This window comes from Amblyomma maculatum, chromosome 5 (assembly GCF_055883805.1).
Source record: "Amblyomma maculatum isolate TAMU_Amacu chromosome 5, ASM5588380v1, whole genome shotgun sequence".
NCBI lineage: Eukaryota > Metazoa > Arthropoda > Arachnida > Ixodida > Ixodidae > Amblyomma > Amblyomma maculatum.
In genome coordinates, this window is record NC_139348.1 from 55,548,553 (window position 1) to 55,573,480 (window position 24,928).

A 24,928-nucleotide genomic window follows, 5' to 3' on the forward strand; every position below is an offset into this window, starting at 1 on the left:
ACTGTTGATGAGGTATAAATAGAGGAAAAGAGAGGTAAAGGCAGAAGTTGTAAACAAACTGAAGTGGCGCTATAGTAAAAGGCCGCGTTTGTGCTGCGCGCTGTCTAACTTCTGCTCAACGTTTGGCGAATAAAGGAACAAACAACCAGAACCACCTGCGCAGCGGATGTTCACAGGGCTGCGCTATTAAACAGCAACCAGGTTCAGTTTGGACTTATTCCGGCGGCGCAGAATAACAAGCAAGTACCATTATATACCAGCCCCTAAACCGATCACGCACGCTGAAGCTGGGTACGTGAGACTTGCAGTCTGCTTTTGCCATTTTTTTTTTCAGACTACAAGCTTCTTCAACGCTCCTACGTGTCTGTACTTCTGCGCAGTAGCTTAATTTCATCGCTGCTTAATAGAAATCCTACCAATAAACGACGGCAAAGCTTATCAGCATTATATTAAAACAGCTCTAGATAACGGACAGATAAAAAGAGACGCACATACATAGACGCATTTTTGTTCTAATGCTGTTTTATCTTAATGTTCAACAACTTGCATAACAAGCCGCTTTGATTATCCACATTCCTTGTCTTTAGCCTTCACATTATTGCATATGCAAGTAAACAAATGTCATTCTACTCGTTGGTGTAATTACATAAGATAGTGCTCTTTATGTTACTCAGTGCTCGTTGTCAATCACTCCTGTAAAATAATTTTCGTCTTTTCTCAGGAATTTACTAATATTAGTCATCGTGTCCTAACCCAGAATCATCCTTGATACTGTCCGCAAATTATATGTTGCATCTTTTCCTCTGAGCCTGACGATTTAAGCAGTTTTCAGCCCACCTTTTTGCTGAACAAACAAGCAAGCTGCAGTAAGAGAAACAATGATGATCGGGAGCACAAGAATCCAGCTATTAAATGAACAAACATGCCAATTCCTTGTGCCCTGTCGACATTTTTGTAGCCTTCGTGCAGCTTTAACAAAAGGCTGCGAGCATTGTCAGAAAGATAGCTTCAATACGCAGGTTAAACGACTAGCAGGCTATCCGTGTAATGCAATTTCGAGCGTCTATGAGAGCCTTTTAAAAAGCCTGAAACCCAAAAATCCGCGCCAACGCGACGAACGAATGCAAAGGGAAAAGTGATCCAGTACTTCTACAAGCTTTCGCAAAATCCTAGGAAATTTGCAAAGCGCTGCAAGGTCAACCTGCTTTTCTCGGCACCATGCAAAATGTCTACCATACGCGCCATTCCAGGAAAGAAAAAAAAAAAGGTTGAAGAAGGCGCGAAAAAGTATGCATTGAATGCACAGCTTGTGAGACTGATCAGGCGCACGAGATCCCTTTGCTATGTGTCAATTCCTATATTACACAGACTGGCCGATGTGTTAATGACAGAATTAGAGAGCATAGGCGGTGTGTGGACAACGCTTGAGTGGTTCAAATAAATGAATAATCAATTAGGTATTAATAAATATATATATTGAGATTAATTAGGTATTAATAGAGAATACGCTAGCTCTCTAGTGCCTAAGCTAAAAATAGACAGTACAGAAGCCTAGGAAACCCTTCTGGGCAACGAGGTCTCAATTCTGCAGAAGCAAGCCATCTCCTGGCAGAAGAGGCCGAGAGGAGTCAAGACCTCTTTGCCTGCATCTAATCGCGAAGGTGCCGTCCCCCGTTCCCTAGGCTCGCGTGCCGAAGGCGAGGGGGGAATAGGGGGCCTCCATTCTGGTGGAAATAAAAGTTGTTCGAACACACACACACACACACACACACACACACACACACACACACACACACACACACACACACACACACACACACACACACACACACACACACACACACACACACACACACACACACACACACACACACACACACACACACACACACACACACACACACACACACACACACACACACACACACACACACACACACACACACACACACACACACGCACGCACGCACGCACGCACACGCACACACGCGCGCGCGCTGGGTGGTCGATCTGGGCCTCCGTGCGGCGCAATCCATTTGGCGCTTCTCTAACGCCGCACCAGACAGCATATAGAATCTGACTCAGTTAAGCAACCCTAAATTGGTTTACGCACAGGAAAGAAAAGGCGCAGTATCTCTAACAATTCTCCACGGACGCCTTAACACAGGAGTAAAAAAAAAGCGAGGAAAGTGTGAGTGAAAATAGAGATAAAGAGCTAGGTGCCGTAGCGGAGGGCCTAAAATCACCGCGCAAAAGACGCTTTCCACTCATAGCACGTTTGAGCTCAAAAGTGGAATCAATAAGGTTCCAACCATAGCGTAAACTACTGTGTGCAAAAACTATGTGATTATTTTCAAGCTGAATCTAAGCGTATACCAGGCAGATTGCTCTCGCGTAAATCCAGTTTAAACCAAAAGCTATACTACAGCTTATATTTATTGTTTAACGCTTTTATATTACCGTTGCTAAGCTAGGAACATAATTTAGCAAATGGCATATCTTGGAATTCTCTGGATACAGCGTTTCAAAATCTGAGCTATAGTTTTTATTTTTATCAACACTGCTATAAATACGCGAACGTCTTTAAATTGCCTAGTTTTGAACAGCGTTAGAGCTAAAGTTCATCAAGCGGCAATGTGGCCAAGCTCCTGAGAACAAGGTATTGATATTTAGAATCCCATATTCACTCAGCAATGTAGTAAAAAAATTGGAATTGGATTTGACGGCGTACTGATCATTTTTCAAAGAAACCTCTTCTGTCACCATTTATTTATGTATTCCTCAATGTACTCATTTCGTTACCGGTTATAATAGTCTGCTCATTACAAAATAGTGATTACCACTAATATTTCCGTTAAATAAATATACCATGGATAGTTTGGATCTTTTAGACCTGCATGGCACTTTCACAGAATAGATTATTTTTATCCCCATAAACAATGCTAAAAATAAAAGTTTACCACGATAACTAAATTTCAAGCTTTTGAGTTACCAAAAGTGAATAAAAACCGCAGTACTTACGTTGCGCATAGCTGCTTGTTTTCCCCTATACCTTTTCGTTAGTCCTTCGAAATTATCTTGAAATAAATAAATGTTTTCATTTTACAATACATACCATTCCAAATTTGGCAGTTCTGATCTAGCGTACAGGGCCGCATACATTAAAATAAAAGCTTGGGTTATACGTACTGACTAAACTTTCCTTTCAAAATCCTGATATATACACAAGTGCTAACAGGAGTAAGCCAAAAGTGCTTATCTGGATATTAAGGAAACAATGACACAGTGAAAATTGTTATACACAACTTGAGTCAAATTTTATAACGATTTTCATTCAGAACTTTCTTCGAGGGTTTTTCCTGCGTGCTGGAGAAGGAATGCCAGTGGCATGTCCAGCATTCTGAAGAGAATGTCATCTTTTTTTAGCACCGCACATTTTGAGTCAATGCATTCCTGTCGCTACACCACGAGAACTCGCGGGCAGTCAGCGCACCCAGCCAAGCAAGGCAAAAAAATCTGCTGATATTCCACGCGAAGGGACAGGAAAATGCTGCTTTCACACAAGAAAACTCAACCAAAATTTCTGATCGGAGGATTCAGCAATGCCGGCAAATCATTATGCAGTGGTGTTTTGAGGGGAAAATATTATTCCAATAAAGTTTTCCTTCTTGCAATACGGACATATAACACTGAAGAGGATGAGTGTAATGCATATTTTCGGTGCAGTAAAGACAGGTGTCGCGAGGAACAACCACGTTTGTTCTTATGCAAAATAACGATTTCAGTCTGAAAACGGAATTTATGCAGGCATTTCAAGCTTAGGTGTCTCAGCATATTAGTAATCGATGTCTCATGGCATTTGAGAACAAATCTAGCAAATGGACGCTCGACGTGTGACCTGATAATTACGTGCTTAGTAAAATATGGTTCGCTGATTGCGAAAGGCCTGGGTTGATGAATATATTACAAAGGCTCCGGATAATAGCGCCCTATTTGCACCAGCATTAAGCTTGGTTCAATGTGCTGAGAAGTTTACTTCTAGGAGCACACAATAGAGCATCGGAATTGCTTTTGGTTCCGTTCTGATTCGTTATGCAATCTTCTGACATCACAGCACTCTCATAGTGAAGCTCATATAACGGCGCTTGCATCAACTGTATGCATTGCATAGATATGCACTTATGTAGCAAATGCGTGAAATATTCCTATGCATGTTAGAAATCGACCAAAGATGAAAATTTAGTCGACATGAAAAATTTGATGCACCGGTGCGAACAAAAGTTACTGCAGCAGAAGGTTGCCTTCTAAAATTTTCACGCGCTGAATAAATAATACTGGCCGTCGTGGTATGTGCGAACCGGTAGTAGACCCCGTGCTTCTTCAGTCGGTTGTTATTGTTTTGTTATCTCTGTTGAAGAAGACGTATAATTTTGATTTTATAAAAAAATGCTGCCTCCATTTACTATTGTCGGTACTTGTACATGTTATCGTGTGATGTATAATAAAACAGTTCGCAGACTGCTCGATGTGTGACATTCGCAATGCAGGTACAGGCGGGCCAGGAAACTTTTGGACGTATATAAGCTTGCCAGTTAAAAGAGAATCAAAGAAAGGAGGAAAGAGTTGAAGATTCCGAGTATTTAGAAGAAGATAAAGTTGTGACCTACACTATGTCTTTTATAGCGTATACGTTTAGGAGTGACCATAGACTAAACTCCGCAATCGAGACAGCAGCACTGTAGTGCGGGATAAAAACTGCTTAGAGCTGAGCAACGTAACAGGAAGAAGGCAGAAGAAATATCCCTAAACGCATATCCGATGAGAGATGAAATTCCACATGATCTTCGCGTATAACGTGATCTTCGTGCATGATCTTCGCATATAACACGACCATCCGGGAGACAACGGATCCGTTGAAAGCTTGTGTACGGAGTTAGCCGACGACAACGATCGGTAATATGATGCCGCGCGTAACAAAGACAAGCTCGACGTTGCCGCCTACCTGCAGAGTGCAGCGGAAGCGCGATGACTCGCCGTGTTCCGCCTCAAAGGGAAGCTGAAGCGGTTTTGAAATTGCATGAAATTCGGTGGTTGGAAAGAAGGGGTATTGCTAATGTTGTGTGTCAATTTGTTTTTTCAATTGTTTGTTAAAAACGCGCCGCGGTCATGCCTTCGTCGCTGCCGGGAGCGGCGGAGGCGGGGCGTCGAAACTGCGGAACAGGCGGCTGTGACGTCAATGTGGGACTGCCGCGCGTTTTACACGCTTGCTTCGATCCGTCCCGCAATTTAGGGATCTACGAATCAGCGCAGTCTGCTGCTGGTGCCGTTTGTTTTCTCCAGTTCTATCATTCTGTGCTGAAGGTTCCGCGTCTTCAAAGATCCCATGAGGTCAACCAGCAGATATGCAGCTGTTTCAGAGTGGCGGTCCGCGCTGTTCGACGCCGTCGGACTTGTGAGCCTCTTTTGCTCAGTTGTAAAATAAACGTCGTTCAATGTTCGAAAATTATTTTTTTGTGTCATTAGAGAACAAGGATTCCTCTGAGTGCGTGAAGACGCTGATGGCTATCAGCCCGACTTTCCGTTGTGCGAGCATGGTGGTCCAGGCGACATGGTACTTTACAGTCTCCCAGAGGATAAGAAATTTTCGGCGCTGTGGAACTCTGATATAAAAAGGAAAAAAAAATCTTGCCTTTGGAATCAGCTGTTTTACACTGATGATTTGCATGCTGATGACTATAATCGAATCTTGGTGGTGGTTGCAGCCATTTCGAATTTCAATTAAATCAGCACAACTGAAGTCCGCGGCCGTTCTGTCATTGTTCCCGCGCCTAATTAGGTTAACACCAATGCTGCACGGCTGGCTTCACCATGGTTACACTTAATCGTGAATGCCGAATTAAAACGCGATTCGCGACTCACTCTTGTTACAAAGCTCGGCGCCCTTCTAGGCTACGTCAACAATTGCAAATTAGGTACCGCAAACGAAATGAATATGATCGGTAGAATGAAGCTGCATTTGCATTAGTCATTTATAACTCAGTGTCTGGATTTCAGTACTGATCACGCGGCAACACCACGCTGAAGCATGGTCCAAACGCAGCACTGTCTGCACATGCCGCGCCGACAGCGCCTTCCGCAAGCTGTCCGTGGATCCCTTGCGCTAGCGTCAAGAAAGCGTACTCAAACTTAATGCTGTCCTAAATAATAAGCGCAGGGATAATGGAATGTCAAAAATTAACCCATATTGAGGCTTGCTGACCCGTACCGAGATGCTGGTAGGATACCGGCAATACAAGCAAGTTTCTCTTCACAGCTGTGTAGCGGCCGTCGCCGTTGCCGTGGCTGCTTCTCCTATCTTCTTGTACGCATATATTAGCTCATCTCCTGAGGCGGCGCCCTGATAAATGAAATCTTCATTTCATTGCGAGATAAAGTAATTTGAAGTAGGCAGTTCTACGCGTAGCCTGTTTACTACAGCGCTGCTCAATTTCCAAGCGTCGTGTGCTGTGGCGCCGATGCAAAACAAGATGTAGGCCTAGTGACGACCAGGGAGTGCGCTTGTCCAGAAAGCTCGTCCGCCACACTCTCTGCCGGCACCGTTCCGGTAAGCTTGCTTCCTCCGGTGCTGCAGGCGCTGCGAACATGTCTGATTTCATGATGCGGTTGAATCCGGACCATTTCCGGTGTTGCGTTGAACAGCGCAAACCGCAAACTAGCTGCAAAGACCCCCCATCGACGCGGACACGGAAAGACTACGCATCGACATTGGAAAAGTCCGCGGTTACCGATTATAACACTACCTCGACGCCAGCACGACGCACCCGCAACGACGACGAATTGCCGGTGAAACGGACACCGCAGCAACGCGCCTGCAACAACGACGAATTGCAGGTGAAGCATACCGCGCGCACCGAGGCAGAGCACTCAAACACTCAGAAGCCCGATATTCGCGAGCAGCTTTCGCTGGACATACCAATAATACTGAATGGTTGCCATGTTCGAGCTTTGTTGGATACTGGCGCCGATTATTTTATTTTGAGCAGCCAGTTTGCCGCAATTCTCAAGAAGGTTTTGACTCCGTGGGCTGGCACACACGTTCGTGCTGCAGGTGGTCATCTGGTTACTTCACTAGGCATGTGCACGGCCAGGGTTCAAATTCAACAGTCGACATTTGTGGTAAGCAGCCTCGTTCTGAAAAGCTGCTCACGTGACCTCATCCTGGGCGTAGATTTTCTTCGTGAATAAGGCGCAATTTTTGACCTCCAGGATTTTAAGGTCTCGTTTTCTACTGAGAAAGCAGTGGCCGTCAGCAGTACACAGCGACCACTCAATGTGCTTCGAGTTTATGCGGACAGTGTCACGCTGCCACCCCGCACCAGCACCTTCGTTAATGTCAAATGCAATGCACTCCACGATGGTGACGCAATAGCCGGATCTAACGTCTCGTTACTGTTGACGCAGGGAGTCTTTGTGGCTCGCAGTTTGATCCATCTTAACTGTTATTTGTTACCAATAGTTCGCACGAGTATCGACATCTTTTTTGGAACGCTTCCGTAGCTTTCGCGGAACGCATATCTGAAGTGTCCGAGTGCTTGTCCACATAAACCGTGCCACTGCCCATATTCATCGACAACCTCGATATTAGCTCAGAGCTATCGGTGAGCCAGCGTGAACAGCTGTTTTCATTGTTACTCGAATTCAGAGTGTTTTGCATCATCGTCAAAAGTGCATCAGACTCCCATTGTCAAGCACCAGATCGTGACGTTCGATGATGTGCGCCCAATCCACCAGCACGCCTACCGCGTCTCTTCGACCGAGCGCGAAGTTACTAAGTCACAAGTTAAACAAATGCTCGAAGATGATGCTATCCAGCCTTTAAATAGCCCATGGTCCTCCCCGGTCGTTCTAGTTAAAAACAAAGACGGCACGTTACGTTTTTGCGTCGATTACCGCAAGCTGAACGCCGTAACCAAGTAGGATGTTTAACCCTTGCCGCGGATTGACGACTCTCTCGACCGCCTTCAGCGTGCGAAGTACGTTTCGTCAATCGACCTAAAAAGTGGCTACTGGCAGATTGATGTAGATGAGCGAGATCGTGGGAAGACGGCCTTTGCCACACCCGACGGCCTTTACGAATTTAAAGTTCTACCTTTCGGACATTGTTCCGCGCCGGCCGCATTTCAGCGGATGATGAACACTGTCCTCGCCGGGCTTAAATGGCAATGTTGCCTAGTCTTCCTAGATGACGTGGCGGTCTTCGTAGAATCGTTTGCACAACATCTTAAGCACCTGCGGTCAGTACTCGAAACCCTTAATTCGATCCGCTAAATTGACTTAAGCAACATAAATGTCACTTTGGCTACCGAGAGCTTAAATTCCTCGGTCATGTCATAAGCGCTGCTGGCGTGAAGCCCGACCCTGACAAGCTTACGGCTGTTGCGGAATTTCCGATTCCACGTGACAGGAAAGCTGTTCGCAGATTTCTCGGCTTGTGCAGTTATTACCGGCGTTTTATTGATAACTTCGCTGATCTTGCTGAACCGCTGACTAGGCTCACCCGGGGAGACACCCCTTTTGTTTCGAGTCACGAGCAAGAAGCTGCTTTTGCCGAGCTGCGTCTCCTTCTCCAATAGCTGCCTGTTCTAGCCCATTTCGATGAGAACGGTGAGACAGAAATCCACACCGATGCCAGCATCATTGGCCTTGGGGCGGTTCTCATTCAACGTCAAGAGGGTGTGGAACGAGTCGTCGCCTATGCCAGCCGTACTTTATCCCGCGCCGAGATGAACTATTCAGCTACTGAGTAGGAATGCCTCGCCATTATTTGGCCTGCTGCAACATTTCGCTCCTACCTTTATGGTCGCCCACTTAAAGTGGTCCCTGACCACCATTCCTTGTGTTAGCTGGCCAACCTGCGTGACCCACGCACACGCCTGGCGCGATGGATCCTTCGCCTACAGGAGTTCGATCTCACTATAGTCTGTACGTCCGGACATAAGCATGAAGAAGCTGACGCGCTCTCTCGTACGCCCGTCGAGCTCGCTTTATCACACACGGGTGACTCTGGCAGTTTTCTCAGATCTGTTGATGCTTCAGATATGTCTCATCAGCAGCGTCCTGATCCAGAGTTACGAGCCCTGATTGATTATTTAGAAGGTCAGCTAGCCCCAATACCTAAGTGCTTTTCTCGGATCCTCTCAACTTTCTGCCTGAGAAGTGGTGTGCTCTATAAGCGCAGCTCTAGATCCGAGTCGAGAACCTACCTCCTCGTGGTACCCGTAGCTATGCGAGAGGAAATCCTTTCTACGTGCCACGATGAACCAACTTCTGGCCACTTGGGTCATTGTTCCGCTACGTCAAGAGCTGTCGGCAATGTCAGCGTCGGAAGGTTCCGCCATCAGAGCCTGCAGGCCTCCTCGTGCCCATAATACCACCACGTGCACCGTTTGATCAAGTCGGCATGGACCTTCTCGGTTCTTTCCCTCGATATGCCGGTGGCAACCGTTGGATAATCATCGCCACAGACTATCTGACTCGATATTACGAGACCAAAGCGTTACCTAGTAGTACAGCATCTGAAGTTGCCCATTTCTTTGTACACCAGATCATGCTGCGGCACGGTGCTCCGACGTGTATTATTACTGACAGAGGGACTGCCTTTACTTCACAAACGATGGCCGAAGTTTTTCATCTCAGCGGTACGGCTCATCGAAAAGCTGCTGCTTACCATCCGCCGACCAACGGGCTGACGGAAAGGCTTAATAAGACCAATGCGGACATGTTGGCGATGTATGTCGACGCCCAGCACGACTTGGAATGCTATCCTACCATATGTGACATTCGCGTACAATACGGCAGTCCAAGAGACGACACGCTTCACGCCGTTTCGCCTAGTTTACGGCAGGGAGGTTCGGACGATGCTGGACGCAATGCTCCCTTGCGAAACGGATAGCGAGCCTTCTACCGACGCCGAGCACTTTGCCCAAGATGCTGAGCAAGCACGCCAAGCACGCGTCCACATCACCCAGCAACAGGAGAAGGATTTACGCCGGTACAACCTCCGCCACGAACAAGCTTCCTACAACACCGGGGACCAGGTGTGGGTGTGGACTCCTGTTCGATGCCGTGGCCTATCAGAAAAGCTGATTTGCCGTTACTTCGGACCATATAAAATCTTGCGGCGCCTCAGCGACGTTAACTATGAGGTGCTCCCAGATGGCCCAGAGCAGAGAGACCGTCGGCTACCTCGTCCAGAGACAGTTCATGTCCTACGCATGAAGCAGTATTTTGCGCGGTAACTGAAAAACGGCATCTGCAAACCTTTTTTTTTTTTCGTTTGCTTTTGTCCATCTGTGTGCACGTGTGCTGTGTGCGTCACGCTTAAGGAGGGAGGAATGCCAGGGGGCGCTCGGAGCGAAAGACGTTGAAGTGGCGCTCGGAGCGAAAGACGAAGTGAATCGGCTCCGCACTTGCAGGAGATACCTAGAATTCGGACCTTGGAATTTCGCGCATACCGGCTCAGTTAAGCTAGCCCCAGTGACCAACATCGTGACAATATATAGGCAGCTTCAGTAGGCGTGCGTTTGTTGTTGCGCCGTTGTGGATACTCGAAGGTTGTATAAACGCGTTGTCGACTATGATTGCATCATATAAAATGCCTATTCCTTTTGTTGCTACTGAGACGAGCTTTGGTGTGTAAAGGGCAGTTGTTAAAGCGGGCCAGCGCTTGCACTTTTCGACTCGCGCAAATGTGCTGACTGCTATCGCTGTCGAACTACTCGATAGCGTCTTTCGTAGCGCCGTTTTTCATTTTTTGAACTGCTGGTTGCTCGAACGCGTACGGTAAGTGTTAGAGGTGTTTAGGTTGTTCGAATAATGAATTACATCTTAGATCGAGCTCTCAAGTCGCCTCAAACCTTATTACGCGCTAAAGTTATTTTAATTTCTAGTGTTTTGTTTACCTTTCTGTGTTTATTTTGTAAGCATGCAGGTGATGTCATTTTGTGGGGGACTAATGCCTAAAGCATTCAAAACTTTATTCGTTCTCTTTTCGATAGCCGCTGGCATGCGCCTTTAATACTCTGATTCGGGAACGCGGATTGATTCTGTATTCTTTTATTGTTGATGCTCGCGTTCGTGAGACGAAGCTTCATGAATTGCTTTGTCCTACAGATGTGCCGAGATGAGTCTCGATGGTTCCAGCCACTCGCGTGCATTACTGTAATATTCCAGGTTGTGCTAGTCACCATTCACGGCTTTATCTCGTAGTTTCTTCGACGTCTTTAGATTTAGCGTTGACCGGTGAGACGGGCATTCTTTGTTCAACGACCGCCTTGTTCGGTTGTTGCTATCGCCGCCGCGGATTCATTAGTTCTTTTGCGGACGCACGACAGCCCAATAATCTATTTTCATGTGAAGTTCTAGCCTCCTTATTTGTTTCCAATGGCATTTTCTTCACAGTAAAGGGCAGGTTCGTCGTAATTATTATTCAGTTGTGCACCTAAGTTTGTCGCCAATTTGGCGGGCCACTCGCAGTTCACATATACAGTGAGATGAAGAACAGAAGTGAAGCATACAAGACGAACCCAAACTTTATATAATAAGAACGAAAGGTATAGAAAAGGTTTTTACAAAAGACAGAGAGCAACTACACATAAAAGTCTGTTTGAACGAAAACTAAGCGCAGCTCCGTGAGCTGGCACGCTAACTGCCACATCAGCTCATAGCTCTCTTTACGACTTCTCTAAGCCGCGACCTGCCTGCTACCGCTATCGTAGCTTCATCGACGACCAAAACCATCTATGGCCGCGCGACGCGCTCTCAAATAACCGGCGCCGAATCTTCTTGACGCGAAGGAGTGCAAACAGCGAAGCGCTGCCAAATCTATGCTCCCCTCCTCCGGCTTTCTAAAGAGGTCCGGAAATTTGTGGAAGGCGTGGGCTGCACTCTTGGCCTTCTCAAGAAGACGAAGTGAGGAGCGCCGGGCCCATGTTGACGGGGGCGAGGAGGCGCAGCGCGCTCGCTGGTATTGAGCAATCGGCCGCTCCTCAGTCGGGAAGCCGCTCGGTCTTTTCGTCTGCGCCGCTTTCTCCGGCGTGCGCGCCGAAATATTAGAAAATGGACCAACGGGGCCTTACAACCACTACGTGACAATTTCGAATGTTTAGAAGGTTATACTTATCACGTGCAGGCCAACCTAGGCATGAGCTTTTTATATGAATAACTAACCCTTGTTTTAGGACTGCTGTATCCCCACTTTTGCTGCACCTTTCGGAAAATTTACCTTAGCAGCGCTTGTGCAAATAGCCAGTGCATAGTATACACGGCAAGAATCAATAGGTTTTATGACTACACATGCCGGCAACAAAATCAGAGCTGGAACACGTCACCTTAAGGGCCCTGGCCGAGTTTTACGTAAGGTATAAATTTTCGCTACGAAGGATTTCAAAATGTACAGCATATCACTCGCATCGTGTTGAAATTGTGCTTTCCCGCAGTTGTTTAATATAGAATCATATGCTCACCGTACAAAAATGAAAATAAAAAGCAGACCTATTTTTTACCGAGGCAATACACATGAAAGTTAAAGGTTTGCGGCACTGTCAAGGCCGTTAGAACAGGATTCCCGTCATTTGTTATGCCACATTTAGTAAGCGGTGGTGTCGTCGAATGTTTGAAAAAAAAATGAGGGAGTCGTCTGTGGCCTTCCGTTTCTGAAGCCTCATGTATTTCGAACATATACACTGTTATTCGAGCGACAGAGTTCAGTTTTAATCTGGAGGATTTGACACAACACAAAGCTTGATTTGGCCAGGATGCCAACGTTTATTTGTTAGCTAACAGCTGGTCGCCTCTATATTGCTAACCTCACGTGACCATGCAGTTCCCCGTCCGCCATGGCCCAGGATATGCGCGCCTCCCATATACAACTCCCTGACACGCAAAGAAGGGAATGTGCCAAGAGGAGCGACAGATGCCCATGTCCTCCATTCCTGGTGGCACCCTTTTTGGCGCCACATGCAAGGAGGCAAGAAAGGTTATAAAAAGGACTCCACTTTGACAATATCAACGAATTAGCTTTGAAACAAGGTTTCTTTTGTTCTGCATCGCAGCCCGGTAATGTTTTGCTGGCCAGCAAAGCCTTTTGCGATTAACGTCGCCAAAAGGGTTTTCCACTTTGAGGAAATACAATATTTGAACTGGGAAGCGGAAAAAGCACAAATGGAAAATTGACTGGCTTTGAACTGGGGGCTGTTTTCAAATATACGAATGAATCTGAATGAAACATGATTGCAACGCGTGAATAGAAATGATGAACGAAATTAGGCAGCGAATGAAACTTCGTATCGTTGCAATAATATTTCTAGCTGAAAAGTGAGTTCCACATTTATCTAAATTAATGCTGTCGATATCTACAGTTTTAAATCACGAGGCATCACAGCGAAAACATTGGATGCTGATTGGCATCTACGCACAAATATGTGTTTATCCGGTGGTTGGTTTCCTTAGGCTGCGTGATACTATTTGTAAAACCCCTCTTAAAGTGTCAAGAGTTATGGAATTATGCTTGACTAGAAACCGATGTTACAAAGCAAGAATGTGTAACCGCTCAGCCGTACATTCCTTGTACCGCCTCTACAAGCGCAACTGGTATTAGCCCAACAGCTTTGTCAAATGTATGCCTAGCATGGCATTTGAGCCTTGATGTGTTAGAGGACGCGCGACCACTGATAGCCATAGCAATGTTTCTTTCTTTCCCGAATAATGCCGTTTGTTTTCACCATGCGCTGCAATATAAAGACTATCACCTAAAAAGATGTGAGACCATTATGGACTTGTGCAACCAGCAGGCAGAAAATCATGCCCCTTTAGATCTGCTAGCTGCTATTTGGAGGTCAGATTCTCAGAGAGTGCCCTAATGATGGTCACGCTCTTTTGCCTTACGATTTTCTGCTATTTCTTATTTTTACGTTCTCTAGCATGAATATAGAGAGAAAAACCCTAATTTATGGGCACGTACTGTGGTGTCTCTACTTGTTTAGAACAACCATTGTTCTTATGTTTCCAGCATACTGTATAATGTATCTCTTCAGTGGTAATTCTGGTTACATTTTTTTCAGAATGTGCAATCTTATGAAACAGCCTCTGCGATAAATGGCACTTCGTGATAAAGAAGCAGTCCTTGTCTATCAGATATTTCACAAATGTACCGTAAACAAGAGATTTGGCGGCGCATGAATTTGTGACTCGAGAGGGACCCTCGAATGGATCATCTGGCACTGCCCCTTTTCTCCCGCGAGATGCCTAAATCGGACGCCGCAACTCTGGGAGACCATGCTGCGCAGCTCGAACCCTGGGCTCCAGCTAGCCGCTATCCAGCTGGCCTGCGACGCCGCTGGCCAACAACGACTACCGGCCTTCGTCTGAGACGGGGCCCCAACCTCTATCCCAAATGACGGAGGGCCTAAGCTGATTCATCCGCCGGTCTAAATAAAAAGCTCTACTCTCTGGCTCAAAATGAACTTATTTTTAAGCGCACGGCAGAATTATAAAACCACGTTGTAACGGACTTACGCACTGCTCAACTACTCCCTACCAACACATCAAGCGAAGGGTACTGAATATCTCTGAAAGCACTGAACCTTCAGACTGCTTGAACGTTTTTATGTCAAATAATAAGACGGCAAACGTGTTATGATAAGATCAGCTGTCGTGCCACTGATAGTATTGGGTCATACTTCCTCCTGACCTTAACCCAAATGAGTGACAATGCGAGGTATTTGTTTAGCACACATTCCCAAAGTTTGTTTCGCAAATAGCCAACTGCGGTGGCCGCTCGCATAGCAGCGTGAACAACACATAAAAAGTTGGATCAAGAAGAGATGATTACACTAAGAAACACGGTAAGCAGCAGGTATGTACTTCAGTTCAGTTCAGTTCAGTCGTTCAGTCCTGTACGACTCTTCGTGACCCTATGGACCATATCACGCCACACTTTCGGGTCTCTCACTATCTTCCTAACATCACATAACTTCGTCTGCAGCGCCTCGAGGATGTCATCTAACCATCGCGCTCGCTGCCTACCCCTTTTCCGACGACCCTCAACCTTTCCCAACATCAAATCTTTCTCCAGCGACTCCTCTCTTCTCATCAGATGACCAAAGTAGCTAAGCTTTAGCTTTAGAATTTGACCCTCCAATGAGCAGTCAGGGTTTATGGTCGGCAATATCGACTGATTTGATCTTCTGGCCGTCCAAGGAACTCTCAAGATTCTCCACCAGCACCACAATTCAAACGCGTCAATTCTTCGGCGGTCAGCCTTCTTCACAGTCCAACTCTCGCATCCATACATCCCAACTCGAAATACCATAGCACGAGTTATAGGGATCTTGGCTGGCAGACTAATGTCTCTGCTCTTTACTAGGAGGTCAAGGCTAGCCATGGCACTCTTTGCCAGAAGTAGGCGTCTCCTAATTTCATGGCTGCAGTCTCCTTCCGGGGTTATCTTGGAGCTCAAGAAGAGAAAATCTGTCACAGCTTCCACTTCCTGTCCCTTGATGCTCCAGGACTTGATGGGGCAAGGCGCCATGATCTTTGTCTTTTTAATGTTTTAATGTTTAATGCACTTAGTAAACCGCACGTTATTGCAAAGGTTGTTGTTTTTGAAGACGCGTACAGTGCAACCTTGTAGAAGAAAATCAAGCCCCTTCAGTAGTTCTTCCCGACCTAGATTCCCTAGTACTCTCAATGGCACTTGTGGGCAAATACAGGCCGTTCGGGGATATTGTGCTATACATATTTGCACTTTTATTGAAGTCCGAGTATCAGCTTATTGAGTTACCTTCCTGATTCGCGAGAAATAGAAATGAATAGCTCCATCTACTATTTTAGATTTTCAAATTTGTCTTGAGCCAATAAAGAAGCAGTTTCAAATACGGAATCAAAGATGTAGATCTAAACAACATATTTGCATCAAAGCAGTTGAAATAGTACTTACATTGGCCGTTGCAGTGTAGAAAGCTTAGCAACGTGATAAGAAACGAAAACATCATTGCATTCATTGCTGGAGTTTGTAAAAGGCAAATATTGGGCGCTGAAACAAAAATTATACGTTTTGATTTTTTATGTATGATTGCCGTAGGCATGCACAAAAAGTGAAAACTGCTTTTAAATAACAAATTTCGTAAGATACCTTACGGAGGGCTCTGCTCAGCCTTAATGGGTAAAGCCTATGCACATATTTGTAGAATACTTTATCAAAGTGGTTATGCTTAAATATTCTTTTGCACTGAGGAACGTTATCTTTGAGCGATTCACACAAAGCGCATGTCTCTATGATCTAAAACAATATGCCAAGAAAAGTGTTGTAAAGTGCAAAGACGAGGGTTTTGTATGCGTTGAAATTTTGCTTCCAGAAGTGTCGCCTTATCTTCCAGCACATTTGGCTTTGCAGTTCACTTACGTTACAAGAAGACCTTTGGAATTTTGTCCACAGAGGCAGGCACTCTTACTGTGTGCATAAGTTAAATAGAGACATATATCAGGCTCGAAGCTGTGATTTAAGCGCATAGATGTTCTAAATTATGTGTCAAGGTTTGTATAGACAGCTCTACAAAGCGAAAGCAAAAGAGCAAAGGCTGCTGTTTTTTTCTTCCCGCTTTTAAAACTTTTTGCGGGCAAATGTTCGCACGTGTGGTTGACAGTGCTGTAAAGTATTCTTTTTGAAAGTCTGACCCCCACATTCCTCTTTCAATATTTTATTTTGTACACTTCCTCTCTTCATTTCTTCATGCTAGCAATAATTTTTGAGGTTAGCAACTCGAACTGCTGGTGAAAAATGTTGGAATTAAATCCCTTTGAGAGTCTGATAACCCACATACCACACCTATTTTATTTTTTTCACTTCATCTCTTCGTATCTTCCAGTGATGCAGCGATGAGAAGAAAGAAAATAATTTTATTTGAGAAAAAAGAATCATTACATCTGCCATACGACTCTGTAGTGTGGTCAAATAGATCGAAGGCACCTCATGAGAACCTTGCCGCCGCTTTACCAAATACACTTTTGAAGAATGATTTCGAGAGTATTCCTAAATATACATAATACAAGTAAAGTTTCGTCGCAATTTATAAAACAATGCTTTTATAAAAGTTAAAGTTATGATTTACTATCAACCTAGTACCTCACAAATATTCTCAAATAAGCAAAAATAGTGCCAATTGGGCTACAAAATTCTTCAATAAATTTCCCTCTCCCTAAGCTCCTAATGAATTCGGACTGCGCTTACAATAGTTACATAAACCAAACGTATTCATTATTTTCTGCTTGAAAATTTTATTTATTCTTTCAGTATGGATTATTTCGACACATTTCTGTGATTTATATCAAGCCCTTAACAATCAAACCACCAAGGCAATGCAAGGATTTTATCGTGACGATTCTAGGTCTTCACACATGCGCATCGTCGCACTTGGTGTTTAAAGGTGAAATAGCTAAGGGAACAATGTAGGCAGTGTATCGCTGAGACTGGACATTTCAACAATATCGGATTCTAAACAGGAATTAATATGTAGTTCCAGTACCTGGCTCCTGCGTACGGGTGTCTCTGCACTTAGCATGTTCAAGAACGCAGGCTACTTTACATTGATCACGCGTCATAGATTTGAATTAAAAATATTTAAACATGATATTTTGAACGAGTGCGGCCATCAATTGGTAAGTTTTATAGATAGACACAAACGGCGCTCTACAGAGCAGAAAACAATAATTACAGATACGTAGTACAATAACACCCATCCGAGAAAAATGTTTCCAAGAAAGGAAAGTAAACAAGAATATTATCGCGAGCACTGGCAAGTTGCACTGTGGCTGCTAAATTCGGACATTTGCCTTATATCTACCGTTTAATGATATTGTATATTAAAGGGACACTAAAGACAGCCAAAGATGTTATGAAAATCTAATAAACTACATTTGGTGACACTGTCGCCGCATATCCGGCAGCAAAAAATTGAATAATTGCTGAGATATTGCGATAAGAAGTTGAGGTTTTTTCTTGTTCCCGCCGGTCGAATTCAAACTGTGGCCTCCAACTACGTAGTTGGAGTTGAGTGACGCACACTATGACGTAAGCGGAGACTCCGTGATAGCTAGCGAGCCGGCGCGGCCCGCGGCGTCGCATCCCTCAAGGGCCAACTTGGCAACAGCGTACTCGCAATGACGGCCTCAGCCGAAATAAATAAAACGATGAAGAGAGTAATTTACCGAGCGATGGGCCCATAAAGGAAGAAAAAAAAAATAGAGCGCTTGTAATGCACAATACATGTTTCTCAAGCTTTTGCGCTCCTTCTTGCACTGTGTATAAACAAACCGAGCCCTCGGTCATCGCAACGCTTCCTGACATGTTTACATACAAATAAGATTTAGTTACCAGCAAAATAGTGTCCTCGCTGCTGCGCTTGTCAGTTTTGAAGCTTCGTCGTACTTTTTTCTTCAAGGTTTGTGCTACAGCTCCGTGTTCAGCGAAAATTACGTCCACTGTAGCAGAACATGACCGAAGTGCCGGCGCCACTACATTTGCCAGCGCTGCGAAATTCCACAAGTTCAAATGGATCCAGTGCACAATATAGTGCGCATAGGCATCCAGAACATTAGTTCCAAGACGTGAGAGCAGGCAGCATGCGCCGATGATTAAGAAGTTTCAATTTTTAGACTGGCAGCAGAAACACTTTATTGTAAATGGGGTCATGATTTAAAAATTAGAAATATTTCCAAGGTTCCTGAAAGCGCGGCGTAGCCGAGCGGTTAGCGCCGAACGTTACGGAACAAGCGGAGCAAGTTCGAGCCTTACCTATTATAGTGGCATGTTTTTTTTTTTTTCACAAATCGATTTTTTTTTTAATTATCTGTAATGTATTTCTGGTGCTTCGTTATTTTTAGTTTTTACTTTTTACCCGAGGCCCTTTTTTTCGCCGGGCGACGAGCGCAATATATCGACGCTCTCCTTGGTATGAGCGGCAAGTATGCCCCTTTTGTTTACGACGCCTGCAAATAGCACGTTGAAGGTCTTGTTGACGCAGTATATGTTGGTCAGATGTGCCATGATTTAGTGAACAATTCAATGATAATGCGTTTTTCCTTCGGTACTTAGCATATGTATGCTTTTCGTGGCGTACGTAGCTGCAGTCAAGCGGTCAGGTCGCAGTCGAAGCGGCAACGGCGGCGATATGTTGGCGCAGAAGTGTGAACGAAGGAGTGTGTCGGCGGTAGCGGATTTCGCTCGCTCGTGCCTCCAAATGCTCAAATGGGAACCATCAAGGCGCATCTGCTGCTCGAAGCTCGTAATTCAGGCGCTGCAGGTTCAAACAAATTATCCGAGTGCGCACGAAATGCCTGAGCCGAAACATAACCAAAACTGAAGTGGGCGCCTGTGGCGCCTCCAAGTATATTTTTGTATTTGCCTTGCAACGTTTACGTTGTCTTTTCGCCGTCGTTTACGTGTGATGAAAGCGTGTTATCATGTTTGAGAAAAAACGTACTACCGCATTCAAACGTACAACGTAATTCGCATTTGTCAGCCTCCGGGATCCCTAGTGCGTCACGTGATTTGCAGTTGCGAGCCTCGGCCGTTTGGCTGTGGTGGCGATACCTGTATTTCTGTTATTCTTCTTTACTACCTTATAACAGCTCTGTTTTCAGTAAGAGTGGTCTTTTTGTAATCAGGAACTGGCATTCTATCGATGCAAACTCACTTCCTTTCTCTCTTTAGTGTCCCTTTAAGTGAGATGTAGAAGTAGGGTAGAATGCGCGATTCTCAATTATTCATTACCTGCGGCTACTCAAAGGACTACATGTTTTTTCTTTCTTTTCGCAAAAAAACTTCTGCAAAGAGCGCAAGTTGCACAGTTTTCGCACACTTTAAGTGCGCAGACTGAGGTGTTAACAAATGTCTGCAATAGCGTCGCCTATTAGGTACTTGTAGCGAAAAAATTAATACAGAACTAGCGATTGCACTTAGGAATTACAAAGAAATTGCTGAATTACATGAAATAGCAAAGAACATCAGGAAACTCTGACCTCACCACAGAAGTACAGAATATTTTATCTTATTTTTGACACCGTTCTCATACCTTTCGATGGGAAGGCTTTGAAATGGTTACGGTGATTTTAACGCCGATGCTGAATGTTAATTCACCATAAAAAAAAGGTGAAATGCTATGAGCGTCGTTATGTTGACCCGTTTTTTCATTTTCTCGAGAAAGTACTCATAGCAGAACACATAGCGAAGTACCTTATTATGAGCAGGTGTTCTCCGTCATGGCTTGAGATGGGAGATGTCAGTTATTCCTTTTTTTCACCACTGTTCTTGATGATCGTTAACAAAGATTCATTTACACTTACTATTATAAATGCTCTTTCTGACGTTGACCTCAACTAAGGCGAATGACATGATGATGGGCAAAGTTTAAAGGAGGCATTTTCCAATAATGCAGATCTTTGTAGTTGTTCTGTAGGAATTGCACTATGGCCAAATGGCTTCAAATGTTCTAGCCGTAGATCTGCTGGCGCAATTTAAGATGTAGTGAAGGGGCAAACCTCACGCTGAGATTTAAATCCCTGCAACTATTCTCGAATGCTGCAAGTTTGTTTAGTGCATCAACAATCTATGTTCGACTGGCCCACTACTGTCCAAAAAAGAAGGAAGACGCGGTGAAGCTAGTCTTAGTTTATTAGTTTACCCTCTTAACAGCAGGCAAATTACATGCACAAATTCAAATGCATTTGCCAAAACTTGTTTGCAATTTGTAGCCTCCAAATTTTACTTTATAAGATTGCTCTTGCCGGCTATAAAGACCCCTTTGAAGAAGAACCACCAATCGGAAGCTTAAAGTTTGAAATTAAGTACGAACATCTCACTGACCTAAACTAACATATAGCGCGAACGTTTTTTGGCACAATGCCACAAAGCCAACGTAAACGTTGCGCTCAAAGATCCCTATTCAGCATAATGTTGACCCTCATCTAGTTTTTATCTTTACATAAAAACTGTCACCTATTACACTTATCTACTGAGGATAGAGTAATGTAGAGCATTCAACAAATAAAAAGAAATTAAGTATTGAAGAATGTTCTGCTATAAATATTGTCGCATAGTCTTAACAGCGCCGAGAACAGCAAACGAAGAGTTGTTCATTAATATTACGGCTTTATTGGGCTCACTTGCTCAAATAAAAGAATTAATCAATTCGGTGGCGGTGATAATGACAAGCGTGCTCGTCGGTAGTCGAACAAACAATGCTCGTGTCACTCGTCAGCACTCAATTTAAAGGTGACGAAGAAACATCTAGCTAAAACCGAAAGAATGACTAGCATAGCTTGGGTCATAGTAGGAACACGCGGGTAGTGGAAATCCTTTCAGATATATCTCGGTGACTCTTCCGCGACAAATAAATGATAAAGCCCCGTCTCGCAACAACGAACACGAAAAAACAGAGTAGATAATCGATCCTTTTACTAGAATACAGTGACAAGTCAGCATGCAGACAGCTAGAAAAAACAGAGATTTTAAATTTTCTGAACATAACTTTCTCCTTAAAAGGCAACGCTTCAGTGCATGCAGACTAAAAAAATGTTTTTGAAATTAAACCAACTAAGTTCTTCAGCGCGCTTAAATTCCTTAGGCGCACTACATGAAATATTTCTGGACTCACTCATTGCCGCTTGGATGTGGTCGTTCCGTCGGGGTTGAGTTATTCGGCGTATAGAATTATTTGACGACCACGTCACTACTACATGATATCAGGCGTAGGTGCTGTTGCGTGCCTCAGACACCCCCTACGATCCTTAGTTGTCCCGAACCTGTCGCACAAGAGGATTTTTGAAGAACAAAACCGGCAAAAGACGGAACACAAAGAAGAGACGAGGCACACACAACTATTGGTACAACTATAGTTACACAAATATGGACACCATTGCCTCTTTCTTAGGACCATTCACACTGCAAAAGATATCCAGAGAAGATGCAAAGCGTTGCAGAAGAGTTGAACGCTGAGTGGTTTGGTACATGCTTTTAAGAAACCCTGTGAAAATACTCAGCACAAAAAAGTGACGAAGAGCTCACGACGTCTCAACTTTTCTAATGCGCACCAATTCAGCCGCCAACTTCAAGGTGGGCACCCTGAAGACGGGGTGCTGCTGAAACCCACTCGACACCGGAGAGAATTCTCGGAATCTACAATGGCCAAGCGAGCCACACCAGATCGCGTTGTTACGCTGCAGCACCGAAAGCCACCCATTTTGTATGGCACCCAGGGAGACGATGCCGAGAAGTGGCTAGACCAATACGAGCGAGTTGCAGCCTTCAACAACTGGGACGAGGCGCTGAAGCACCGGAATACCTTCGCGCCTGATTTCACTGCCCGTACGTGGTTTCAGAACCACGAGTCTTTCCTGACAAAATGGGAAGCATTCAAAAAGGTGATGGTAGAGGTATTCGCAATCGTCCTGAAGAAGTAAAGAACCCAACGCCTTCAGTTCAGCTTCAAGCTCACAAATGAATCCGTCCTCGCAAACATGAATGAAGCGGAGCGCGTTTTGTTGTGTCCACTGTGATATGTGCAAGGAACATAAACTGAAGTTTTTCATTCGAGGCGTAAAGGAGCCGCCTGTTACCTGCCTCATTAGGTGCATGCCGAAAACCAGTGACCTTCAATGCCACGCTACACAATGCAACAGTCCAGTGCTAGCCTCCGCTGTTTGCCCCCACACTTTGTCCGCTGATAACAACGACTGGCAAGAATCTATCCGGGAAGTGGTCCGGGAAGACCTGCGCCGACTCCTGCTATCACCCGTGCAACCTCAATTAGCGTCGCTTGTGGACATTATCTGTGAAGACGTTCAGCCGGCGTTGGGTGCTCTTCAAGCGACATCTCCGGCGGCTACAGAGGAAAAAGCCCTGCGATGAAATATGAATGTGCGTAACGCCATCATGCGTTCCGTGAAGCCCCGCCAAGCTCTCCATCACGAAAAAGGCGCTACTGATCGATGCCCCTTGGAACCCGCCCGCCTAGTCTACAAACTACCTCATGCCCCAGGAACCACGATTTATAGAGGATTGCATAGAATCACCCACTAGTCTTCCACTGTGCTCAGGCAGCCCACATTCTGCATCACTGACCATACAGACGCATCGGCCTGCACGGCTTCGCCATTTACGCCCCGCGACTGAATCCTGGCGAATGAAAAGGGGAAATAGACGACTATCTGCGTAGGACAGAGTAAGCATTGTCAAGTAGCCTATTCCACTCTCCATCGCCCTTTAGCGAACACGTTGTGTCACCGCGCCGCGGTAATGTGCGAAGCTCCCTTAGCCACCGTAGAGGAACTAAATGCAGCAAAGTTTGCGAGGTGGAGTTGCTACACTACGAACTAACAGATACTTCTCCGCCGACGACGAGTGATGAAGGTGCAACATTTACACCGCTGCTGTGCACGATCCACGACAAAGCGCCAAACTCCAAGCCGACACTGCATCCCAGCGTGGTGACAATGTTGCACCCCAGCCGCAACCTTAATACACAACGGAACCGAGAGGCGATATCGAGGCCCACGCGCAATGATTGGACGCGACAAGCGACTTCGAAGTTGCTGTCGACCGACGCACTGTCACTGCCCTAGTTGACACCGAAGCGGACTATTCGATCATCACTTGACCGTTTGTGTCCCAGCACAGGAACGTAACGACCATTTAGAATGCCCCTCTGTTTCGCACCACTAGAGGTAACCTGGTTACACCGTCGGAGCGCTGCACAGCAAGGGAAACCGTAAATGGACGTACTTATTCTACGGGCAACATGGACCTACTTCAGTATTTCGGCATCGACTATCTGAATGAACATTCAGCAATTTTCGACCTTCGTTCAAACTTATCACATTTTCTATACATAAAGCCATACCTGTTACGACAAGTTCAGCGCATCGCATTGCTGTAAACGTCCTCGACAGAAGTATTTAACGTACCACGCCAATGAATTAGAGTAGTCTGCGTAAGTACTGGCGACCGCGAAACCACTGAAGGTGTCGTCGAACGAAGCACCTAGTTGCTCTTGGAGCATGGACTGGGACTCAAAAAGGCCGTCGTCCATTTTCGGCATAAACAAGGTTAGGTGCTTGTCACCAACTTCACTGAAGGTTGCTCACACCTGAACAAATGCTCTTTCCTGTCGTCGCTTTCCTCGACCAGCAAGCGGACACCCGAGATCTATTCGCCTTATCAACCACCTACAGCAGATATCACGTAGTCGTGACGAAACCGAGGACAGCAAACAGAGACGTGTTGCATTTAACTCATGGCTTAATTGATCTTGCGAAATGAAAAGAATTAAGCAACTGGACGGTTGCGATAACGGCAACGTGTTCTTCAGCTATCGAACCAAGAATGCCCGTTTCACTCGTCAGCCCTCAATTTGAAGGCGGCGAAAAAACATAACAGATAAATCCACACAGATGACTAGCATAACCTGGACCACAGAAATACACGCACGCTTGGCTGGAATCCTTCGAGATGCATCTCGGCGCATCTTCTGCGAAGAAGGAAATGATAAAGCCTAATTTTGAGACAGCGAGCATGAAGAACGAAAGAGCAGAAATGCGATTCGTGTGCAACAGTTATTAGATAAGGCCGAGTGCTGACGGCTATAAATAAGGTATTTGAATGATTCGCGGCCTTATGTGTCAAATTCGAAAATTCTTTTGAAGAAATAAGTTATGTTATGCTTGGTTTGTGCATTATGTATGAGGTAATCAGTATATTGATCTAGTCCAATCAATTAATATCCACATTGCGCAAAGGACAGTAATCTTTAAACCGAGATTAATTGGCGAATTTGAGACAAGAGTGCTTGTTAAATTCGAAATTCTTTTCATTAGA

The 24,928-nt window shown here is 45.1% G+C and overlaps 1 protein-coding gene across 8 annotated transcripts in view; it reads right to left on the minus strand.

Annotated features, from left to right (window-relative positions):
- LOC146188347 (uncharacterized) overlaps positions 1–24,928 on the minus strand; it is a 113,649-nt gene that overhangs the window by 79,688 nt on the left and 9,033 nt on the right. For 6 of the 8 annotated variants that reach the window (XM_084603740.1, XM_084603743.1, XM_084603739.1 and 3 more), the window contains exons 2-4: positions 21,711–21,858; positions 15,998–16,093; positions 3,022–3,077 (exon numbers count right to left, since the gene is read on the minus strand). In XM_084603740.1, coding sequence (XP_084459866.1) covers positions 3,022–3,077; positions 15,998–16,093; positions 21,711–21,714 — 156 coding nt within the window. In that variant the 5' untranslated portion in view covers positions 21,715–21,858. The other 2 variants (XM_084603742.1, XM_084603741.1) reach the window with 2 other exon arrangements.